The sequence below is a fragment of the Hylobates moloch genome, unplaced genomic scaffold, assembly GCF_009828535.3.
Source record: "Hylobates moloch isolate HMO894 unplaced genomic scaffold, HMol_V3 SCAFFOLD_67, whole genome shotgun sequence".
In the NCBI taxonomy this organism is placed as follows: Eukaryota; Metazoa; Chordata; class Mammalia; order Primates; family Hylobatidae; genus Hylobates; species Hylobates moloch.
Window position 1 is genome coordinate 145,872 of NW_026652342.1, and position 22,393 is coordinate 168,264.

The 22,393-nt window shown below is 37.2% G+C and overlaps 1 protein-coding gene across 3 annotated transcripts in view; it reads right to left on the minus strand.

Annotated features, from left to right (window-relative positions):
- The window catches only part of LOC116463810 (centrosomal protein of 112 kDa), a 390,683-nt gene that overhangs the window by 128,293 nt on the left and 239,997 nt on the right, over positions 1-22,393 (minus strand). For all 3 annotated transcript variants that reach the window (XM_058434855.1, XM_032147075.3, XM_058434856.1), the window contains exon 15: positions 10,340-10,570. In XM_058434855.1, the coding sequence (XP_058290838.1) occupies positions 10,340-10,570 (231 nt within the window). The remainder of the gene's footprint in view (positions 1-10,339; positions 10,571-22,393) is intronic.

The following is a 22,393-nucleotide window of genomic DNA, read 5'->3' on the forward strand; positions in this document are numbered from 1 at the left end:
GAAGGTGAGAGTAGAATGACAGTTACTAGAGGCTGGGAAGGGTAAAGAGGAGAAGGCATAAAAAGAGGTTGGTTAATGAATACAAAAATACAGTTAAACATAAGGAAGAAGTTCTAGTGTTCGATAGCACAGTGGGGTGACTATAGTTAATAATTTATTGTATATTTCAAAATAGCTAGAAAAAAAGATTTGAAATCTTCTTAACAGAAAGAAAAGATAAATGTTTGAGGTGTTGGATATCCTAATTTTTCTGATTTGATCACAACACATTGCAAGAATGTATAAAAATCTCACATACATCTGATAAATATGTACAATTCTTACATATCAATATAAATTTTTTAAAGGTTTGCATAATTATCAGCACTAATCTTAAATAAACACACATACAACAAAAAATAAACCAAAAAAGTCTCCCCAGACCTAAACTGTATGTGCGCGTACGCGTACACACACACACACACACACACACACACACACACACAGAGACTTAGGGCACAAATATCTGCTTATTTTACTCACTCCCACTTCTCTCCATTTAAATATAAAACTTTAATGATGGCAAATAAGCTCTTCTACTTTCAATAACTTTCCAAGTCCAGTCACTATCTTTTGCTGTATTGACCTAAGGCATTTTCATTTATTCTAAATAGAATTTTTTTCATCACAGGGCGTCCAAAAAGACAAAACCAAAAACCTCTGAGGAATACAGAACTCCAATTTTTAATGGTTCTATTAGAATACTAAAAATTAGGCTACAGAAGGACAAAGGAGAATTAATCTTGTAATTTTAAATGCCTACTTTAAAACTAAACTAATTCATTTATAATTCTAGGTTTTATTTTCAAATAACCTTAACATAAAATATACTCTCTTTTAATTTTCTCCAAGTAAAACATAGTTTTCTAGCTTCAGACAACTAGACTTTGAAGTTAAGCTATTGACTTGCTCTCCTGGATTGCCAGAAAATAAAGTGCTCTTTAATTAATGTGCAGCAGAAGGCAGAGGGAGAAAGAGGGATTCTTGGGGAAACTGTGAAAGCCATTCAGAAGGGAGCAGTCTATTTCTATCTACATCCATGACTCCACACTGACATTGAGCTTTGTAGTCCCTCTCAGGTAAGGATGATAGACCTTTGAACATGTAAATACTCAAGCATTAATGATGATAGGTACCCGTGCTTATTTTGTTAATAAACAAATGCTCCAGATATTATTCTAACATTTGTTTAGTGGACTCACTGTGATACGAGTGCCTCACATACAAACCAGATAAAGTAGGAGAGCTGGGGCTCATGTAAAATAGGGTCTAAGGAATATCGATTTCTTCTTGTTCCATAGGAGATACATAAATATATTTAAAATATTTGATTTGGTTTGATTTGTGTATTCTGTCAAAATAACAACAAAAGTCTTAGTTTTTCTTTTTAATTATGCCAATAAGTATTTTTTAAGGATTTTTTGGCTTTTTAATTTTTTATTTCTTTAAATACTTATCCTACAAAAGTACTCCAAACCTCAAAATCACACAGTATACCCATGTAACAAACCTGCACATGTACCCCCTGAATCTAAAATAAAAGTTGAAATAAAAAAATTATCCTATAAAAAGTCTTAGTTTTTGTATAAGACAAGATTATAACCCCTGTCATAAGAAAGCTTTACAATTTAGGTCATTCAAAAGCACATTAATATAAACCTTCATATAAATGAACATCAATTCATCACATTCAAATTATGTACACATCCTAAGTTTTCCAGGTTATTTGTGTATGTTTTTACTTGGTAAATTAAATTATTGTTATATTTACAGGTGCCATTATCTATTACACCAGGCTATAGCTTATATATCCAGAGGAAAATGCTGACTTTAAGTTCACCAATATTTGTGGAACCTAATAAAAAATATACGGGATATTGTTGGCCAATCAATTTTATAATTCTAACCTGAGGATAACATTTAATTTAAAGTTTAAGGATATAAAACTTCACATTTTTTAGCAAAGGAAAAAGTCATGGAAAAGATGAAAGTAAAAAGAACAAAATTAAGGTTGGAAATCCATCTTAAGCCAAAATGACAATGTCTTCATAAGTTAATATTAATCGTTTAATCATAAATTTTAAAGGTTTAAGTAGTTTCTATGACCTTAACTTTGAATAATTATGCCATATGGAGCTTTTCTTAAACTTGAAAAAGATGCTGAATTGTTGCTCAAAGCCTTTTCATGACTTCAGGCTGGCAGAATTCCAGTATAATCCTTCAGACACCACTTAAAATTACAGACCAGGAACCCAAGCTGGTAAATGCTATGTCAAAATGCTAAGAGCCTTTTACTGAGTAGAGTACATTGTAGAAAACGTTTGATGTGTTGGTATATTTATAAATATCAAAACATGAAGCTGAAAACAACTATTTATAGTCGAGAATTTACAAAGGAAAAGATGGACAGATTAGACTAAATTTAAATAAAATGTTTGTGTATCATAAAATTAAATCATAAAAGGCAAATGCCAAAGATATTTGCCACAAAGATAAGGGTTTTATCATTCTAAATATAAAAGGAGTTTATTAGATAAGCTGATGAGAAAAACATTAGGACCCTAAAGGAAGAAAAATTGGCAAAAGACATGAACAGGCAATTTCCAGAAAATGAAATATAAATAAATAACAGGTAAATCCATTGTAAATGTTCCATCTCTCACACTTAAAAATACAAATTAAAACTGTTTTTTCACAAACATGTACTACAAATTAGGTAAAACTACTAATAAATCTACAGATAAGTAGATACTCTACTGAAGTAAATATACATTAGTATAAACTTTCTGAAATGCAATTTGACCTGTTAATTCTACTAGGATTTTAACCTAAAAAAATTGAAATTGAAAATGTCAACAGAGGTGTTAACAAAAATTTATGTATAATGATGCCAATCTCCACATCAAACAATTAAAATAAAATCTAAAAGTTTGGCTGGGTGCAGTGGCTCACGCCTATAATCACAGCACTTTAGGAGTCAAGGTGGGCAGATCACCTGAGGTCAGGAGTTTGAGATCAGTCTGGCCAACGTGGTGAAACCTTGTCCCTATTAAAAATACAAAAATTAGCTGGATGTGGTGGCGCATGCCTGTAGTCCCAGCTACTCAGGAGGATGAGGCGGGAGAATCACTTGAACCCACAAGCCAGAGGTTGCAGTGAGCCGAGATCAGGCCACTGCACTCTATCCTGGGTGACAGAGGAAGACTATCTCAAAAAAAAAAAAAAAAAAAAAACCTAAATGTTATAAAATAAAGAAATAACACAATTAATTACATCTGGCTGGGTGTGGTGGCTCACACCTGTAATCCCAGCACTTTGGGAGGTCGAGGTGGGTGATCACGAGGTCAGGGGATCAAGACCATCCTGGTCAACATGATGAAACCCCGTCTCTACTAAAATACAAAAAATTAGCCAGGCATGGTGGCACGCGCCTGTAGTCCCAGCTACTAGGGAGGCTGAGGTGGGGAATCGCTTGAACCCGGGAGGCAGAGGCTGCAGTAAGCTGAGATCGTGCCACTGCACTTCAGCCTGGCGACAGAACAAGACTCCGTCTCAAAAAAAGAAAAATTATGTTATATCAAAGGCCGGATGAGGTGGCTCATGCCTGTCACCCCAGCACTTTGGGAGGCCAAGGCAGGTGGATCACTTGAGGTCAGGAGCTCAAGACCAGCCTGACCAACATGGGGAAACTGTGTCTCTGCTAAAATATAAAATTAGCCAGGCATGGTGGCACGTGCCTGTAATCCCAGCTATTCGGGAGGCTGAGGCAGGAGAATCACTTGAACCTGGGGGGTGGAGGTTGTGGTGAGTCGAGATTGTACCATTGCATTCCAGCCTGGGCAACAAGAGCGAAACTCCATCTCAAAAAAAAAAAAAAAAATTGTTATACCCGTAAAACAGGATATCATGAAACAATGAAAACAATATTTTCAAAGAATTTCAAATGACATTGGAATATTCTTAGTATAATGCTTTAAAAAGCAAGAGATTGAATTAATTAGTATGATCTTAGGCAGCTTAGTATGGTTATTTTACATATACATTAAATTATTACTATTATATCTGGGTGGTGGTAGGAACAGGGAATTTTACACCTTTCTCCACCTTCCCTATTTTCTAAAATATCTTCTATTTCAAGGAAGGTTATTTTTAAAATAGCTGAATAGCTTTCTAAAACAGTTGTCCAATTTAGATACCAAAGTTTTAATCAATCTTCTGAAAATTACCCACTATCATCACTTAGTAATGTTCTTTAATTTTTCAAAAGTTCATATTTTATGGACTTTGTTTCAATTCGGTTTGAAAAGATTTTAAAAGGCCACAAAAGAAGCTTTCACTTCGCAAATGTCCATCATTTACTCTCTTGGATTCTCTATTTGAAGCATTTTGACCTTGTGGAGGTATTTCATGTTTCTCTGAACTCAAAATCATTGAAGGTATCATCTGGGTCTAAACTGCTGCTGACAGGAACTCAGGTAGGATCTGGACTTAGGAATTCTTTTATAACCTTAACATTGTAAGTGCTACTGAAACAACACAGATCCACATAGAATGTTACATTGAGATTATTTATTATTCTGGTGTTATTGTCCTCTCCTCAATTATACACTCAATGATAGAAAATGAACTTCTAAACCTCTAAATTCTTGACTGGGTTTTAAACTACTGGCAAATATTTTAAATTTCAGATTTATTTAAACACGATAAAAACATCAAACTTTTAAAAAGATATAGTGAGAAGAGTTCAAGTAACTGGCAGAATGACACAACAGACTCACAACAGAATCAGCAGCTTGTTAGTTTTAATTCAAACTCTTATAGTAAAAACTCAAATTTTAAAAAATTTGTGTAGAAAAATTCAAAGTATGTCTGAATAAAGATTAATGCTATGTTTTTAACTTATTAAGTGATATGAAGGAAATCAAAACACTAAAATAACATGTAAATTAGTATTTGAATACAAGGATGTATCATATCCTATCCAAAGTATTTATAATGATTTGAGATCAAATGTGGATAAATCAATAACAGTTTATTCACATGACCAGGCAGAGGCTATCTTGAATTTCTCAGTAGATTATCATTCTTTTTGTTTTGTTTTGTTTTGAGACGGAGTCTCGCTCTGTTGCCCAGGCTGGAGCACAGTGGCGCGAGCTCAGCTCACTGCAAGCTCCGCCTCCCGGGTTCACTCCATTCTCCTGCCTCAGCTTCTTGAGTAGCTGGGACTACAAAGGCCTGCAACCACACCTGGCTAAATTTTTGTATTTTTTACTAGAGACGGCATTTCACCGTGTTAGCCAGGATGGTCTCGATCTCCTGACCTCGTGATTCGCCCGCCTCGATTATCATTCTTTTATTCACTCACTTAATATTTAATGAGTGCTTACTTTGTGTAAGGCACCATGCAAGCTCCTGGGGCATTAGAAACAAATATTTCCTGCTTTCACGGAATTCGGAGTCCAGGTCTTCACTGCATTTGAAAATGCTGAACTCCTTTGACTATTTATGTAAAAATATCAATCATTCAGAAATACAAATTACTCGATGTGGGCACAGGATTTAGATTTCATCATATGGACTTTGAGGTTGGTGAATTCCACCAACTGGACAAAAACCAAACTCATCGCACTAAACGCCAGCCTATGTAAAAGAGAGTCTTCCCTTTCCCCAGACTCTCCCTTTTTGTCAACAAGTCCCTCCATTCTGGTTCATCTCAGTACCTCTACCCATGCCAGCTAAAAGAACTGTCCTCAAACCTCCTTTCTACCTTCTGGGATCCCTTGTGTTCTCACTTCAATCCAGGAGCATTCCATTCTTCCAGATGCAGGATACCCATGCTCCCTCCTCTACCTGCAGAACTCCAATTCTATAGGAACAAATTCCCTTACATCTTCTTCCTTTCCAAGGCATTCCACTGTTCAGCTGGAAGCCTGTTTCGCTTTTCCTGAAACTCCTCACCTAAGCAGACTACTCTGATTCTTTGCTAAGAATACAGATGCTATTAACTACAAAGTATTTTCAAGTCTTGTCAGAGAGCTTCTCTATATCTTTACCAATCCTTGACTTCCTTCCTCCCCTGGTGAAGGTCATGCCTCCTGTCACTCATTCACGTCATACTCGGAGGGCACCTGCCCTGAGCTGGGTTTTCTAGGCACTGGCAGTACAGAAGTAAACAAGATAGACAAGGTCCTGCTAACAGAGCTTATGTTCTAGAGGGTGGGAGGAAATAAATAAGTGAACAAATAAAAGGATGATTTCAAGCAATGCTATGAGCTATGAAGACAATGGGACAAAAAAAGGTGGCATAGGTAGGCCAGACTTTGGATGAAAAGGTCAGGGAAGGATGCTCTGAGGAGTGTAGAATGATGTTAAGGAGGTTGGCCATCGAAAAAATCATGCGAAGATGCATTCTGGCAGAGGGTGACAGCAGCTGCAAAGATCTGGAGGTAGGGGAGAGTGTGGCACATTCTGGGAAAAGACCAATGGACCCTTGCAGCCTTGTAGCCGAGGGCTGAGGTGGGCCTGTGCTGGGTCTGTGCTGGGGATGCCATTCCCACCTGCACCACCTCACAGATCACAAGCCATCAGTGATCTCTGATTCTTCACATCATTAAGCTGTTCTTTCCATTAGTCCCTTCGTATGTACTTCAAAATGCTCAACCCATGTTCAGCCCCAAAATATATTCTCTTTAACTCCTGCTGCTCTTTGGAACTACTTCTTCCTTTTAACATTGTACTTTCCCAAACAACAGAATGTTCCCTCACTTCCACTTCCAGACTTATCTTTTGTAACCCTGTTTCTGGGCACACAATCATTTTCAGCGCACTGTCCAAGATCATCAATGACTTCGTGGTTTCACATCCAGTGACCTTTCTTCAACCCTCATCCTTCCTGAGTTTGGGTCACATTCTTGACAATCCCCCTTTCCAAATAGTCTTTTCCTCTATTTCCATAAAAATGCATTCTTCTCATGTTCCTTCTACCTTCATGACCCTTCTTCTACTGTTTCCTCCCTGACCTCTCAAATGGAGCTGTACCCCTAAGTTCTTCCTTCACAGTTGCCCTCCCTCTCCCTCCCTCCCCGCCTCTTTCCCCCTTGCTTTAACAGTCCCACTCACTCTCAAGGCCACTGGCCAGGCCTTCTCTGTGGGTGATTCCCACAGCTGTTTGTCTCCAATCCTGCCTGCTATTGGGATATCCAGAAGCATTCTTTCAACAGCAAGGGAAAGTGTAGTGTCAGTTCAAACTCCACATGTTCTTAACTCAGTTCAGCTTCCTTCTACATTCCTGGTCAATTTATATTTAACCAGCCTAATCAGTGCTATCTCTATGATGGTTTTCAAATATCCTCTTTGTCCCCTTGCTACTGCCGACACTCTCACTGCCTTCTGATGCACATCTACTGTGCCCTCAAGGACCTCCTGCCTGGATTAATCCAGTCCTTGTTACCTCCTGCTGCTGCTACCACATCTTGCCAACACCAAGAGGATCATGTTCCTAAGAATCACTGAAATCTTGACACTTCATTTCCCTAAAACCTTCAGCAACTCCTCACTGTTTACCCAATGAAGCAAAAATGCTTATCACAGCTTTGGAGACTTTCAATGATCCCGAAGCTATCTTAGTTTGGTCGCTAGCTCTCTCCTGGATCAACCTCTATGTCATGGAAACGGTTTTGTTTGCTCTTGCTTTCTTTATTCTTTTGACTTAGAATGCCATCCAACATATCTACTAATTAAAATCCTACCTATGTTACTTACGTCTCATTCAAATGACATCTCTCCCAATTAATTTTCCCTGATTTCCTCAGCAGAAAATGATTTTTCCCAAATTCACACTGTCTTGCATTATAGTTATCTGTGCAGTGTACTTGCAGTATTTTTCTTGCAGTCACTATTATTTTTTCTATTTGCGGACAGTGGCCCCCTCTCCTGTTTTTTATATACCCACAGTGCCTGGGATAATGCCTTTCTGGGATATAAAAATTCAGGTTTCTGATACTAATTTTTAAATTATCTTTACCCTGTAAATTAGCATCACGTATAAACCTATGTTTGACAAAGTTCATCTCCTATTAAAAAGAGGAATTTGGAATGTGAATATATAATGCAGGAAAATTACGGCCTAAATTGGATGTGTTATATGTCTGACTTTGGCATATCCAATTTTATTAAATCAAGGTGCACAGGTATCTGTGCTATTTAAGAACATTTACTTAGAAATACTTTGAACTGCCAGAAGAGTTGACTGAAGCCAAGGTGAGGTGTGTGTAAGAGTTAACAGAAAAGATAAGTGGCAACACCACTTTCACTTTCCATCAGTCTCTCTTTCATCTGCTGTTGTCAAAGTCCGAGACTATACAATATAAGAATATTTCCTGGCCGGGCGTGGTGGCTCATGCCTGTAATCCCAGTACTTTGGGAGGTCGAGTTGGGTGGATTGTCCAAAGTTAGGAGTTTGAGACCATCCTGGCCAACATGATGAAACCCCATCTCTACTAAAAATACAAAAATTAGCCAGACGTGGTGGTGGGTGCCTGTAATCCCAGCTACTCAGGAGGCTGAGGCAAGAGAGTTGCTTGAACTCAGGTGCTGGAAGTTGCAGTTAGCCAAGATCATGCCACTGCACTCCAGCCTGGGCGACAGAGTGAGACTCTGTCTCAAAAAAAAAAAAAAAAAAAGAATATTTCCCTAATTCCTGAACTGTATATTTCAGCATCCAGACATTATTATTTTATCCTGCTGTGAGGGAATTATCACTAACATCCCACTTAGCCTGAACATGTCCCGAGTGGCCCAACCTATTAGTCTTGTAGTCCTCTTCCTTTCGGCAAAGAGGAATTCCATCTGTCCACTGGCTTGGGAAAATAGCCTTGGTGCTGCCCATGACTGTTCCACCCTACTCCCCACCCCCCAGCATATCCCATGAACCAACAGTGAATGCTGTCAGCTCTACCTTCGGAACATATCCCAAATCTGATCAGGTTTTACTACCTTCATTGCTACTGGCTAGACCCAACTCTCTATTACCTTTCCTCTATATTTTTGCAACAGCGTTTTAACTGTTCTACTTCCTCCTTTACCATCAATACAGTCTATTCTCAGCACAGCAGATGACATCCTATTCAAGTGTGAGTCAAATCATGTCACTCCTATGCTCAAAATCTGCCAAGTTCCTCTACTCAGAGAGAGTCAAAGCAAAGCCCTCTCATTGGCCTACTCAGACCTATGTGACCTGGACCCACACCCTGAGGTTTCTTCTCTGGCCTCATCACTTTCCCTCTTCTTCTCACTCATCATTTCCAGACACACCACTTTCCCTGCTGTTCCCCCAAGAAGTCAGGCTCACTCCTGCCTATTTACAGTTCTTTTCCCTATTTATTTCTGGGTTCATAGCTATGCTGTCAAGGGCCAAATCTGCTGAAATCTGACTTTCAAATGAATTAAAGTACAATAAAGCAAGTACCTTAGGATCTCAGTCTATGTAAAATCAGTGTAGTAATGGCTAGTATGGTATTGCATACTCTTTAAAAGCTCAACAATAATTGAAGATGAAGAGGGATAGGTGGAAAGAAATTAAACAAAATTAGATGATTCTTAAGTTATCCTTTTCAAGTTTCTCATTCCCAAGATAAAGACTGGTCTTAAGAAACTCAAGAGGCAATTTTGGAAATAGCAATTCACATTTAGTACCTGACTAAAATAGTTATACTTTTTCTGAACGTCAAAAGAAAGAATATTTGAGATTGTACCTTGAATGTAAGTCCAATCAAAATGTGTAAACATTATATTGACATTTATTCCAATAATATATAATTCTAAAAAGACTTTTCTTATCTCGACTGAAATATCAACCTGGGAAACTAAGTCATCATTTATGTGACACTGTTATAAAAAACTGTAAAATCTAGAAATGCTTATTAGACAACTGAGGGAAGATCTGAAACTTAGTCTCCATCTAGGAAAATTTAGGGATACAGCCCCAGAATTTCTAATCAAAATAATATTGGAAAATATTATAATATCACTTTATTACAATGTGTATTTAACTACTACGGAATAGGATATTCCATATAATCCCTTCCATGAAAGTCAAGGGAAAAGCTAGGAAATTCCCCAGATTATTTTACTGGTACTTAGACATAGGAGCAAGATACTTAAATTCCTCGATTGAAGAGTTTATACATTTAAAGAGTAATACCATGTCTACTACCTTTTGGAGATTAAATATAAGGGTGGTGGCAATGGATTTTAAACGTGGGTTTCAACTGTCTATTAAAAAACCAGTTAAATATCTTACCTTTTCCAGTGTCATCTCTGTCTCAGCAGCATGAGTCTTTTTCAGCTCTATTTTCATCTTTTCTGATTCAGCCTTCAGTTTATTGACGACAATCTCATGTTCCCTTGTAGCCCTTTGCTTTTCCTCTTCACGAAGAAGACCAAGCTCTACCAGCTGCTGTTTCCGCTGTGAGTTCACATTGATCAGTTCTTCTCTCAACTTGTGAATGTGGGCCTCCATGTCGGCAATAACCTTGTTTTTAAAAATGGAAAAATGGGCAGAAGATATGAATAGGGGAGTCACAAAAGAAGAACCAATGGGCAAAAGGCCAATAAATGAAATACGAACATATGGAATAGAAAGCTTAGCTTGTACTCCATCCTTCCTTCTTTCCTTCTTTCTTCCCTCCTTCTTTTCCTCTCCCTTCCTTCCTTCCCTTCCCTTTCCTTCCTGTCTTCCCTTCCCTTCCTTCCTTCCCTCCCTTCCCTCCCTTCCTTCCCTCTCTCCCTCCCTTCCCTCCTTCCTTCCTTCCCTCCCTTTCTTTCCTTCCTTCCTTCCTTCCCTCCCTCGCTCCCTCCCTCCCTCCTCTATTTCCTTCATTTCATATTCCCATGTCATTCCTTCCTAGCTCAGAGGCAAATACCACCTGGAACATTTTACCATACTTTTGGATCTTTAAACAACATATTGTTTAGTTTTACTTGTTTCTAATATCTATGTAAATGGAATATTACATGTATTTTTCTGAAACTTGCCTTTTCAAATATTCAACATCATCATGTTCCTGAAATTCATCCAATGTTCCCTATAGGATTTTTACTTTTTATTGATTGATTTCTGCTTTTATTTTTATGCCCTTCTTCCTACTTTCCTAAGGTTTATTTTGTATTCCTTCTTCTAACTTCTTATTTTGGATACTTAACTCATTTATTTTTTATCATTTCTTCTTTTCTGATTTATAAATGTAAGACTACAAATGACTCTCTGAATATTGATTTAGTTCCATCTCTTTGGTTTAGATATGTGGTATTTTCATTATCATTTAGTTCAAAATACTTTTTAACTTCCATTATGATTTTTGTCTTTGACTTATGAACCATTTAGAAGTATGTTTCTTAATTCCCAAGCATATGGGACATATTAGTTTCCCAGGGTTGCCATAACAAAGTAGCGCAAACTAAATGGCTTAAAAGAACAGAATACAGAATTTTATTCTCTCATAGTTCTGGAGGCTAGAAGTCTTAAAATCAAGGTGTTGGCAGAGTTGGTTCCTTCTGGAAACTCTGAAGGAGAAGCTGTTCCATGCCTGTCTCCTAGCTTCTGGTATTTCCTGACAATCACTGTGCCTTGGTGTGTAAATGCATCATTCCAATCAGTGCCTTTGTCTTCAGATGGTTTTGTTCTCTCTGGGTGTCTATGTCTCTGTGGTGCCTTATTTTATAAGGACACTGGTCATACTGGATTTAGGGCCCACCTTAATCCAGCATCACCTAATCCTAACTTGATTACATCTGCAAAGATTCTATTTCCGGCCAGGTGCAGTGACTCACGTCTGTAATCCCAGCACTTTGGGAGGCCAAGGCGGGTGGACCACAAGGTCAGGAGTTCAAGACCAGCCTGGCCAAGATGGTGAAACCCTGTCTCTACTGAAAATGCAAAACTTAGCTGGGCATGGTGGTGGGCACCTGTAATCCCAGCTGCTTGGAAGGCAGAGGCAGAGAACTGCTTGAACCTGGGAGGTGGCGGTTGCAGTGAGCTGAAATTGCGCCACTGCATTCCAGCCTGGGCAACAGAGCGAGACTCCATGTCAAAAAAAAAAAAATTCTATTTCCGGTTCTGTGTAGACAGGAAATTTTGAGAGGCACACCATTCAACTCAGGAAATGGACTTCAGTGGTTATTGTTTTGTCATTCACTTCTAATTGCATCGTGGCCAAAGAATGTAGTCTATCTCCCATTAATTCTTTGCAAATTTTGAGAATGTTTGATGGCAAGTTATATAGTCAATTTTTTAAAAGCTTTATGTATGATTGCTAAGAAATGTCTGTTCTGTATTTTCTACAGTTTTCAGTGCTGTATCCTATACATGCCTATCATATCAAGCTTGTTACATTGTTGAAATCTTCTGTCACTTACTTATTGCCACTAACACATTAGCCAGCAATGCAACATTTTCCAAAACACAATGATAAATGTTTCATTTCATGCCTAATGTACGTTCAACAAGCACAGCCTAAACCAACATTTCCTTGACTGGAAACCAGAAAAATAAAAAAGTGACAGGAATCCAAATGTCACATTATGATGCTGGGAAGATGAATACAAAGCTAAATGATGAGAAGTTGCTTTCGTCAAAATATCTAGAAGAATTATTTCATTTTCAATATAAATATTATATTCATCCTATTTTTAATTTTAACAATTTTGTGATTTCTACATGATAAATAATAATTGCTATAATTTTGAGTGTTTACTTTGCACCAGGCATCTTATTTTGGATTGTGTTCAGTATACATTAGCTCAACTATTAACCCTGTGGCCTCTCTACACTAGACTGGAAAAGACATCTAGAACAGTAACATTTGTGTTAGAGGAAAGAAAATGCTTTACAGTAATAAATCTGAGCCTTCGAGGCTGGAGGTGATAGGATGTCCCATTTTTATCCGGCCTTTCTAAGAAAAGCTTACTTGAACTAGTCCCAAAGGAATGTGTGAGAGGACTTTATATAAAAGGCTGAAACTTGTAAACCTGTAGTGGAAAAATTAGTTATTTTTTCTTCAGGAAATCTATGCAATGTTTTAACATCTATTTGTTTCTCTATTTCATAGATTGATATCAGTATATCAATAATCAGCTGTGGATCAACTGTCCATGAAAACAGTCTTTTACCTTTTGTTCTTTGTTTTATAATGATTCTTTTGAACCCAAGAGAAGAGATAGTCAATGCAATCAGATTCTGAAATAGAGGATACATCTTCTGAAAGCAGACAGACTTTAGCAGTGACAACAGTTACATGTTTGGGAGGCAGAACATTCTTTTTTTTAAAAAAAGCTCAGGGATATCAACACGGCAGACAAGGATGGGCTGCTGGCTCCCTTCCCCAAAATCAATCCTGGAGAAAGCACAGGAAGCACGAATCTGAGATACTAATGATTATAACAATAATAAACAAAACAAAAGCAAATTTTGAGAAGCTCCTGGGTGGAATAAAAACAGTCCTAAGGGGGTACAGCCTGGAGAAGAAAATAATAGAAAACCGCTGTAAGAAGGTGGGTTGCAGGAATGCTTTACTTTCTGCTCTTGTCTCTCTCTTTTGTTGCCAGGTAAAATCATATCTGTTCCATTACCATGTTGGGAGCAAGAACTCAACATAGTGTTGACATCAGTCAGTCAATACCAAGGAAAGCAAAGCCCTCCTTGGGTGAGGAGTTGAAGAAAACAGGCGCAGAATTCTCTGAACTTCCTGGGTATTCTCCCTTCCAAACACTTCCCTCCAAACTCCCAGGACTAGTGACTCAGTCATTAGACACTTATTTCCAGGAGCTTAGGTAAATTCCCGAGCAGCAGGTTTTCCTGATGAAGTAACTGTGAAAGGGAGTGGTACGGCAATGAAGGGCTCTGTCTTGGGGTTCATAATCTCATCCTTCCATAAGCTCATCCAACAGGTCAGGGACTAAAGATGGGCCTTCTGCTCTTCCCCAGTCGGGATATCTGATAGTCCCAGGGGAAAATGGGCTCCCTGGCCAAAGTAAATAAACCTAAGGAGCAAAACTACTACCAAAAAGAGACACCTAAATAACATATATTATCTGAGCAGTATAATTGGAACAGATGAAACAAGAATTTTTTAAGTGCGTAATAGGCCGGGTGTGTTGGCTTATGCCTGTAATTACAGCACTTTGAGAGGCCAAGGCAGGTGGATTGCTTGAGCCTAGGAGTTCAAGACCAGCCTTGACAATATAGTGAGGCTCCTTCTCTACAGATAATACAAAAATGAGTCAGGTGTGGTGGGGTGCACCTGTAGTCCCAGCTACTCAGGAGGCTGAGGAGAGAAGATCAATTGAGCCCAGGAGGCTGCAGTGAACCATGGTCATACCCTGTACTCCAGCCTGGGTGACAGAAGGAGATCTTATCTCCAAAAAAAGTCTATAATAAACATACAAATAGTAACATATATACTTAATATACTGAAAAGTGTAATGGAAGAAGTTACAGACATGAAGCTGCAATTAATAAGTCATAGAAGAAGGAAAAAGTGAAAATGATAGGAAAAAGAGCAAGTTAGCTGAAGCCAAAGAATAGAATTGTGCATTGGAAGGATGGTAAGATTGAAGAACTCCCTGGGAGGCAGCAGAGAAATATAATACAGAAAATGTAAAAGAAAAGCTAATATTTGTGGAGGACAGAGGAAGTGACAACATCTAAATAATAGAGTCTGAGAAAAATAGATATGGAAAGATTTTATCCAAGCTCAAGCTGATTTGAAAGCCTGCTTTTTATCATATACTGTATCATCTCAAAGTATTAAGAATTTATCTTAAGGAAGAGTACATATTTATTGTACTTTATTAATTTGTTATTATGCATTTCTATCCCCTAATTTTCACTACGGTTAGTACAAAGTTCACAATAAAAAGCCATAGGGCCATAATGTCTTTTTTGAAAATTAAAAAATACAAATATTTTTATAGACTTGGGAGCATAAGTACAGTTTCGTTACTTGGATATATTGCATAGTGGTAAAATCTGGGCTTTTAATGTAACCACCAGCCAAATATGATACATTGTGCCCACTAGGAAAATTTTTTTAAAATGAGCAAAAATGTTAGTTTTCCAAAAGCACTGAGACCATCCCAAATTGAATTTCAATCTCTGTCAATGTATATAAAAGTATTTTTATGCACATTGTCATCACTGTGTAGATACTGTTCTATATTTTCACACACCCAATTTTAATTTAATTCCCATTTATTAGCATATTTGTCACATTTAGTAGCTCCCTGGTATTTCATCCTTCCAGGACAGGCATATCACAGAGATACTGTGGGTTTGGTTCCCGACCACCTCAATAAAGCAAATATTGCAATGAAGTGAATATCTCAATGAAGCAAATATCTCCATAAAGTGAGTCACATAAACTGGTTGGTTTCCCAGCGCATATAAAAGTTATACACTATTCAGGAGTGTCCAAGGGAGAAAATACAGTCATGGGTTCTTAGTTTCTGTTTCTGGTTGGGCCAGTAAAGCCCCTTCCTCATCCCTCTTTTCTGCTTATCACTAGAGACAGAAACTTAAAAACCATGGCTTCTGGCTGCTAAAAGCCTAAAGCAAAACAAAACAGAACAACAGCAAAATAAGGTGGGTTGGACAAGCTTGCAGTTTATTCAGTGAGGATTATGTCTAAAAAACAATGTGCATTCCTTCATTTAAAATATCTTATTGCTAAGAAGTGTTAACCATCATCTAAGCCATTCTTAAGTCCTAATCTTTTTGCTGGTGTAGAGTCTTGTCTTGATATTGATGGCTTGCTAACTGAACTCCTGACCTCGTGATCCGCCCGCCTTGGCCTCACAAAATGCTAGGACTACAGGCATAAGTCACCGCACCTGGCCAATGTTTTTTATTTTAATGCATTAATGGAGTAAACTATATTATAGGTTATTTTCAAATGTTACATCAACCTTAGGTTACATTCAATTTTTTCCATAAGATAATATTACTGGATTCAGTTTGCTAATAATTTGCAAATGATTTTTGAGAGATTGACCTGAGGTTTTTTTGGGGGGGGGGTGGGGGACTCTCCTTGGCATATTTTTAAATTGATGTTATGCTAGTCTCATAAATTGAGTTGCTGAATGATGCTACCTTTTTTATCCTCTGAAAGAATCAGTATAAGATGAGTTATTTGTTTCTTAAATATTTAGTGGAACTGGCCAGTAGGGCCATCTGGGCTTGATATTGTATATCTGGAAAAAATTTTGACCACTAGTTCAATTTTTCTGATGGTTATAGGATGATTCACATTTTCTGGTCTTTTACAGAGTCAGTTTTAGTAAATTTTTATAGTTTAGGAATTTTTCCTCTTCACCTAAATTTGTATTTGTTGGCATTTGTAAATTTCTATGTCCTTGCATTCTCTACAACTTGGTGATTACATACTTTATTTTTATACATTATTGGACTTGATTTGCTAATAATTCCAGATTTGTACATGTGTGTTCATGAGTGAGTTGGTCTGGAATTTTTATTTCTCTTCTTGTATCAGTCATCTTTTCTATCAATATTATAATCTTTTAAATTGGTTTGAGAGTATTTTTCTCTTTCTCTCTTCTCTGGAAAAGTTTGTAAAAGACTAGAGTGACCTGTCCCATGGGAGATTTTTATAGCACTCACCTGTAAAATTATATGAACTCAGTGTTTTCTTTGCTGAAAGATTTTTAACTCTTTTTAAAATTTGCTTAATTATATTAGATTATTTAGTTTCCTGTTTCCTCTTATAGCATTTTATGTATTCCTGGAAATTTGTCCATTTCACCTGGGTTCTCCAATTATTGACATAATGCTTTTTAATACCTTATTTTTTTAATCTCTGATGATCTGCAATATATCCTTTCTAAATTTAATGTTATTAATATCTTTTATTGATAACATTACCATAGCTTTATTTTTGTTCCCAATACTGTTTATTTGCACTTTGTTCTTTGATCAGTCCTACAGGAACACTTCATTTTTCTAACTTCTTAAGCTGGTTGCCTACTTCATTAACAATTAAACATTTAAATAAATGGCAGGTTAAGTGTACCCATTTCTCTCATTTTAGCTTCATCCTTCAAGATTTGAGAAGTACTATTTTCATTATCAATTATTTCTAAGTATTTTAATTTAAATGTTATGAATTTATTTTTGATTAGGAAATACGTTGACATTGATAAGAATTTATAAGCCACAAAAGTAGATACAGTAAACTATCTTCCACTCACCCGGACTGTCATCAATAACCACTTCATCCCCACCCAAAATAGTACCAATGTAAAAAGTGTCAAAACTGTTTTAGGTCTAATTCTAGAGATCAATTCAAAGTGCTTTTAATTTTACCTTAATTTTATCTTATGGAAACAACTGAATGTAACCTAAGGTTGATGTAACGTCTGAAAATAACCTATAATATAGTTTACTCCATCAATGCATTAAAAGAAAAAACACTGGCCAGGTGCGGTGGCTTATGCCTGTAGTCCTAGCACTTTGGGAGGCCGAAGTGGGCAGATCACGAGGTCAGGAGTTCAAAACCAGCCTGGCAACATGGCGCAACCTGTCTCTACTGAAAATACAAAAATTAGCTGGGCAGGGTGGCAGGTGCCTGTAATCCCAGCTATTCAGGAGGCTGAGGCAGAAGAATCGTTTGAACCCAGGAGGCAGAGGTTGCAGTGAGCTGAGATCGTGCCATTGCACTCCAGCCTGGGTGACAGGGTGAGACTCCATCTCAAAAAAAAAAAAAGAAGAGAAAAAACATTATGATTATCTGAATACACAGAAAAACATCTGATAAAATTAAACAACAAAAATTCTTAGCAAGATAGAAATAGAAAAGATCACTTTAACCAGATAAAAGGTATTTGCCAAAAGACTCATCAAATTTCATTCATTCTTTATTGTGAAGTTGTAAAATATCCTTTTTAAACGAGGAAGAAGAGAAGAAGGTCTACTATCATTACTTGTATTCACAAGTGTATGACAAGAACATAAAAAAAAAAAAGACTGGGCCAGGTGCGGTGGCTCATGCCTGTAATCCCAGCACTTTGGGAGGCCGAGGCAGGCGGATCACGAGGTCAGGAGTTTGAGACTAGCCTGGTCAACATAGTGAAACCCTGTCTCTACTAAAAATACAAAAAAAAAAAAATTAGCTGGACGTGGTAGTGGGCGCCTGTAATCCCAGCTACTTGGAAGGCTGAGGCAGGAGAATTGCTTTAACCCGGGAGGCAGAGGTTGCAGTGAGCCAAGATTGCGCCACGGCAGTCCAGCCCAGGAGACAGTGCGAGACTCCATCTCAAAAAAAAAAAAAAAACAAAAAACCTATCTTTAATCGTAGATGCCATGACAGTATATATAAAAAATGAAAATGAATGTACAAATTATTAGAAATAATAAGAGCTTAGAGTGATGTCTGAATAAATGATCAATGTTAAAAAAGCAACTGCAGTTTTTATACGTCAGCAAAAAATTATAAACATTTACAACTATGACAACAAAGAATCTTAGAAATAAGCCTATCAAAAGATGTGCAAAACCCTAAGGAAAAAAATATAAGGCTTTTTGAAAGACATAAAAGGAAGATCTAAATAACTAAGAGATATATTAGGGTAATGGAAGTCTCTTCATCAGTTCTCTGCAGATTAATCTGGAGTGTAAGTCCAATTAAAACTTCAAGAAAAGCTTTCAAGAAACCTGACAAGGTGAATCTAATATGTACAGGGACAAACATAGTACCATGACACCCCTAAAAAGAACAGGTGGTGTGATATTCCCTACAAGAAATTTGGGTCTAACATAATGTTATCATAATCAACACAGTATAGTCTTATCATAGAGAACAGAAAAAAATTGACCAATGAAACAGAATTGAGAGCCTAGAAACAGGCTCACACTGGACAGAGCTGGCATTACAGTGTAGTGGGGATGTGACAAGCCAATGTATTCTAAAAATTATGCTGACAAAAGAAGTTATTCACATTGGGAAAAATAAAAGCAGGCCCCCATCTCACACAATGGACAAAAATAAGTTATTTCCATTTTTAGGTGTATATCCAAGAGAAATATAACCTATGTTAACACAAAAACTTGTAACATGGATGTTCATAGCAGCAATTTTCATAACAGCCCCAGAGGAAAAACCACCAAAATGTCCATCGATTGATGAATGCGCAAATGAGATACAGTATATCCACACAGTGGAATATTATTCAGCAATAAAGAGAAATGCAGAACTAATACATGCTACAGTAGGAATGAACCTTGAAAACATGCTGAGTGAAGGAAGCCAGTCACAACATATTGTGTGATTCCAATATTTTACATGAAATATCTGAAACAGGCACATCTATAGAGATAGATTAGATTAGTGGATTGTCTAAGTCTGGGAGTGTTGACTGGAAATGAAGACTGACCATTAATGAGTCTGAGTTTTTGGAGACAGGTGACACAGTTAATGATGATGATGGTTTTGCAACCCTGAAGATACTGAAAACCACTGAATTGTGCAGTGTGAATAGGTGAATTGTATGGAATGGCAATTATATCTCAATAAAACTGTTTTTTTTAATCAATTCTTAGTGGATGAGAGACCAAACGTAAGACAAAACTTTTAAAAATATGGGAGATGGCTTTATGACTTCAAAGTAAGGAAAGGCATGACTTAAAGGGCACTAACTTTAAAAGACTCATGAATTAGATTGCAATACAATTAAGAACGTTTGTTCATCAAAAGACGCAAGAAAGAACGAAAAACTAAATCACAAACTGGAAGGGAACATCTGCAACATATGTAACTTACAAAAGAATATTATTCATAATGTCTAAAGTATATCAACAAGTAAAAGATAAATAACCCAACAGAAAATAAGTAAAACAATACATGACCAGGCACATCATAAAAGGCAACATTTTAATGGTAAACATGAAAAGGTGCCCAACTTCATTAGTCATCACAAATGCAAATTAAGGCTATTTTGATATCATTTTACAATCACCATATTTGCAAAAATTAAGAAGTCTGACAATACCAAATGCTGGCAAGAATGTGTATCAATGGGTACTCTTACACATTACTGATTTCGGTGTAAGGTGATAAAACCCTACTGTAAGTTAACTTGGCACTACCTCGGAAAGTTGGACACGTTCATAAGCTATATGTGTTGAGAATCTCTTACACATGAACACTAGGCACATGCCCAAGAATGTACAGGGCAGTATTTGTACCATAACTCAGCTTGTCCCTCATGGTTGTCACTGATTTATCTTGATACAATGGAATATTATATACAGCAAAATGAATTAACCAGAGCTGTGCACAACACATTGGGTGAATCTTAAACATAAGACACTGAATGAAAAATGCAAATCAGATTACCTACAACATGCAACCATTTTTACAAAGTTCAAAAACAAAAATAAACAATATTTTGTTCAGAGAATATATATATGTACAACAAAGCCATAAAACATTGTTAGGTAACTATCAACACACAATTATGAATAACTGTTAACTCTGGGGAAGGGTGGTCAGAAATATGGGAAAGGAAGGAGCGCACAGGTACAGGCAGCAATTTTAATAATGTTCCAATTCTTGGCCGGGCATGGTGGCTCACGCCTGTAATCCCAGCACTTTGGGAGGCCAAGGCGGGTGGATCACCACGTCAGGAGATCAAGACCATCCTGGCTAACATGGTGAAACCCCGTCTCTACTAAAAATACAAAAAATTAGCCAGGCATGGTGGTGGGCGCCTGTAGTCCCAGCTACTCGGGAGGATGAGGCAGGAGAATGGTGTGAACCCGGGAGGCGGAGCTTGCAGTGAGCCGAGATCGTGCCACTGACTCCAGCCTGGGTGACACAGCAAAACTCCGCCTCAAAAAATAATAATAATAGTAATGTTCCAATTCTCAGCTTGAGTGGTCAGTTCATGATGTTCATTTTGTTGTATGTATTAGTATTTAAATATTAATTATGACACACATTCTTTGTATGTATCAGACACTAGATAAAAATTTTAAAAAGATGATGCAGACGTTTTAAGCGCAGCTGACAAGAAGAATGCTTCTAAAAGATAATTTCTTAAATTTTAGGACAATAATTATTTTTGATACATTGTAAGAGTGCTACTATTTATTATGGAAATGCACATAGCCCAACAATTTTTCTTTTTTTGTGAATATTTCATAGGAGACACTTAATTCTAATTATGTTTTTGAATATTACATGGCTTCATTATTCCTTACTTTTGTTTAGTATTTAATAAAGTTAATTAAAAAATAATATATTCTCTTCAGAATAACGTATTAGTAGTTCTAGTATACATTTTAATTATGTATTGTTAATATTAAGGCCACCAAATTTATTATTTTAAATTGTATGAAATGTATCAAAATTATTCCTCCATTTTCATTATTCTGGACACAATAAATACACATACTTGGATTTAAGCTTATAAATTCAAAAAATACATTATTTTAATTTACGGTCTTTTAGTCTCCTAATATTATTTTGTAAATGTCACATGCAAAAGAATTTTCTTTCATTCTATAAACAACTCCCATAAGACCTTAAGCATAAAATAATTTAACCTTAAAAGAAAACCTGGCTTTTGCCTTCCAAAGATAAAAGTTACTACTAGAAATAATGACAGATGGTTAATTTGTTTCTAACAAACTAAATACAATAATTAAATACTAATCAGCTCTGTTTTGAAGCAGGAGAATGGTGTGTCATGAGCACCATGGGTTCAGGCCATAGGCATGATTAAAAAGAAACAAAATGGGCCGGGTGCGGTGGCTCACGCCTGTAATCCCAGCACTTTGGGAGGCCAAGGCGGGCAGATCACAAAGTCAGGAGATCGAGACCACGGTGAAACACCGTCTCTACTAAAAATACAAAAAAAAATTAGCCAGGTGCAGTGGCAGGTGCCTGTAATCCCAGCTACTCGGGAGACTGAGGAAGGAGAATGGCGTGAACCTGGGAGGCAGAGCTTGCAGTGAACCGAGATCGCACCACTGCACTCCAGCCTGGGTGACAGAGCAAGACTCTGTCTCAAAAAAAAAAAGAAAAAGAAAAAAAAAGAAAAAAAATGGTAGAAGACATAGACTATTAGGAGGTTTTAATTCAGCACAGTCTGAGGCACAGGTTTTCCTAGAAAGGTGAGTGCCTCCATAGCCAGGCGCAGTGGCTCACGCCTGTAATCCCAGCACTTTGGGAGGCCAAGGCAAGCAGTGAAGAGAAGAGATTGAGACCAACCTGGTCAACAAGGTGAAACCCCGTCTCTACTAAAAATACAAAAATTAGCTGGACAGGGGGCACGCACCTGTAGT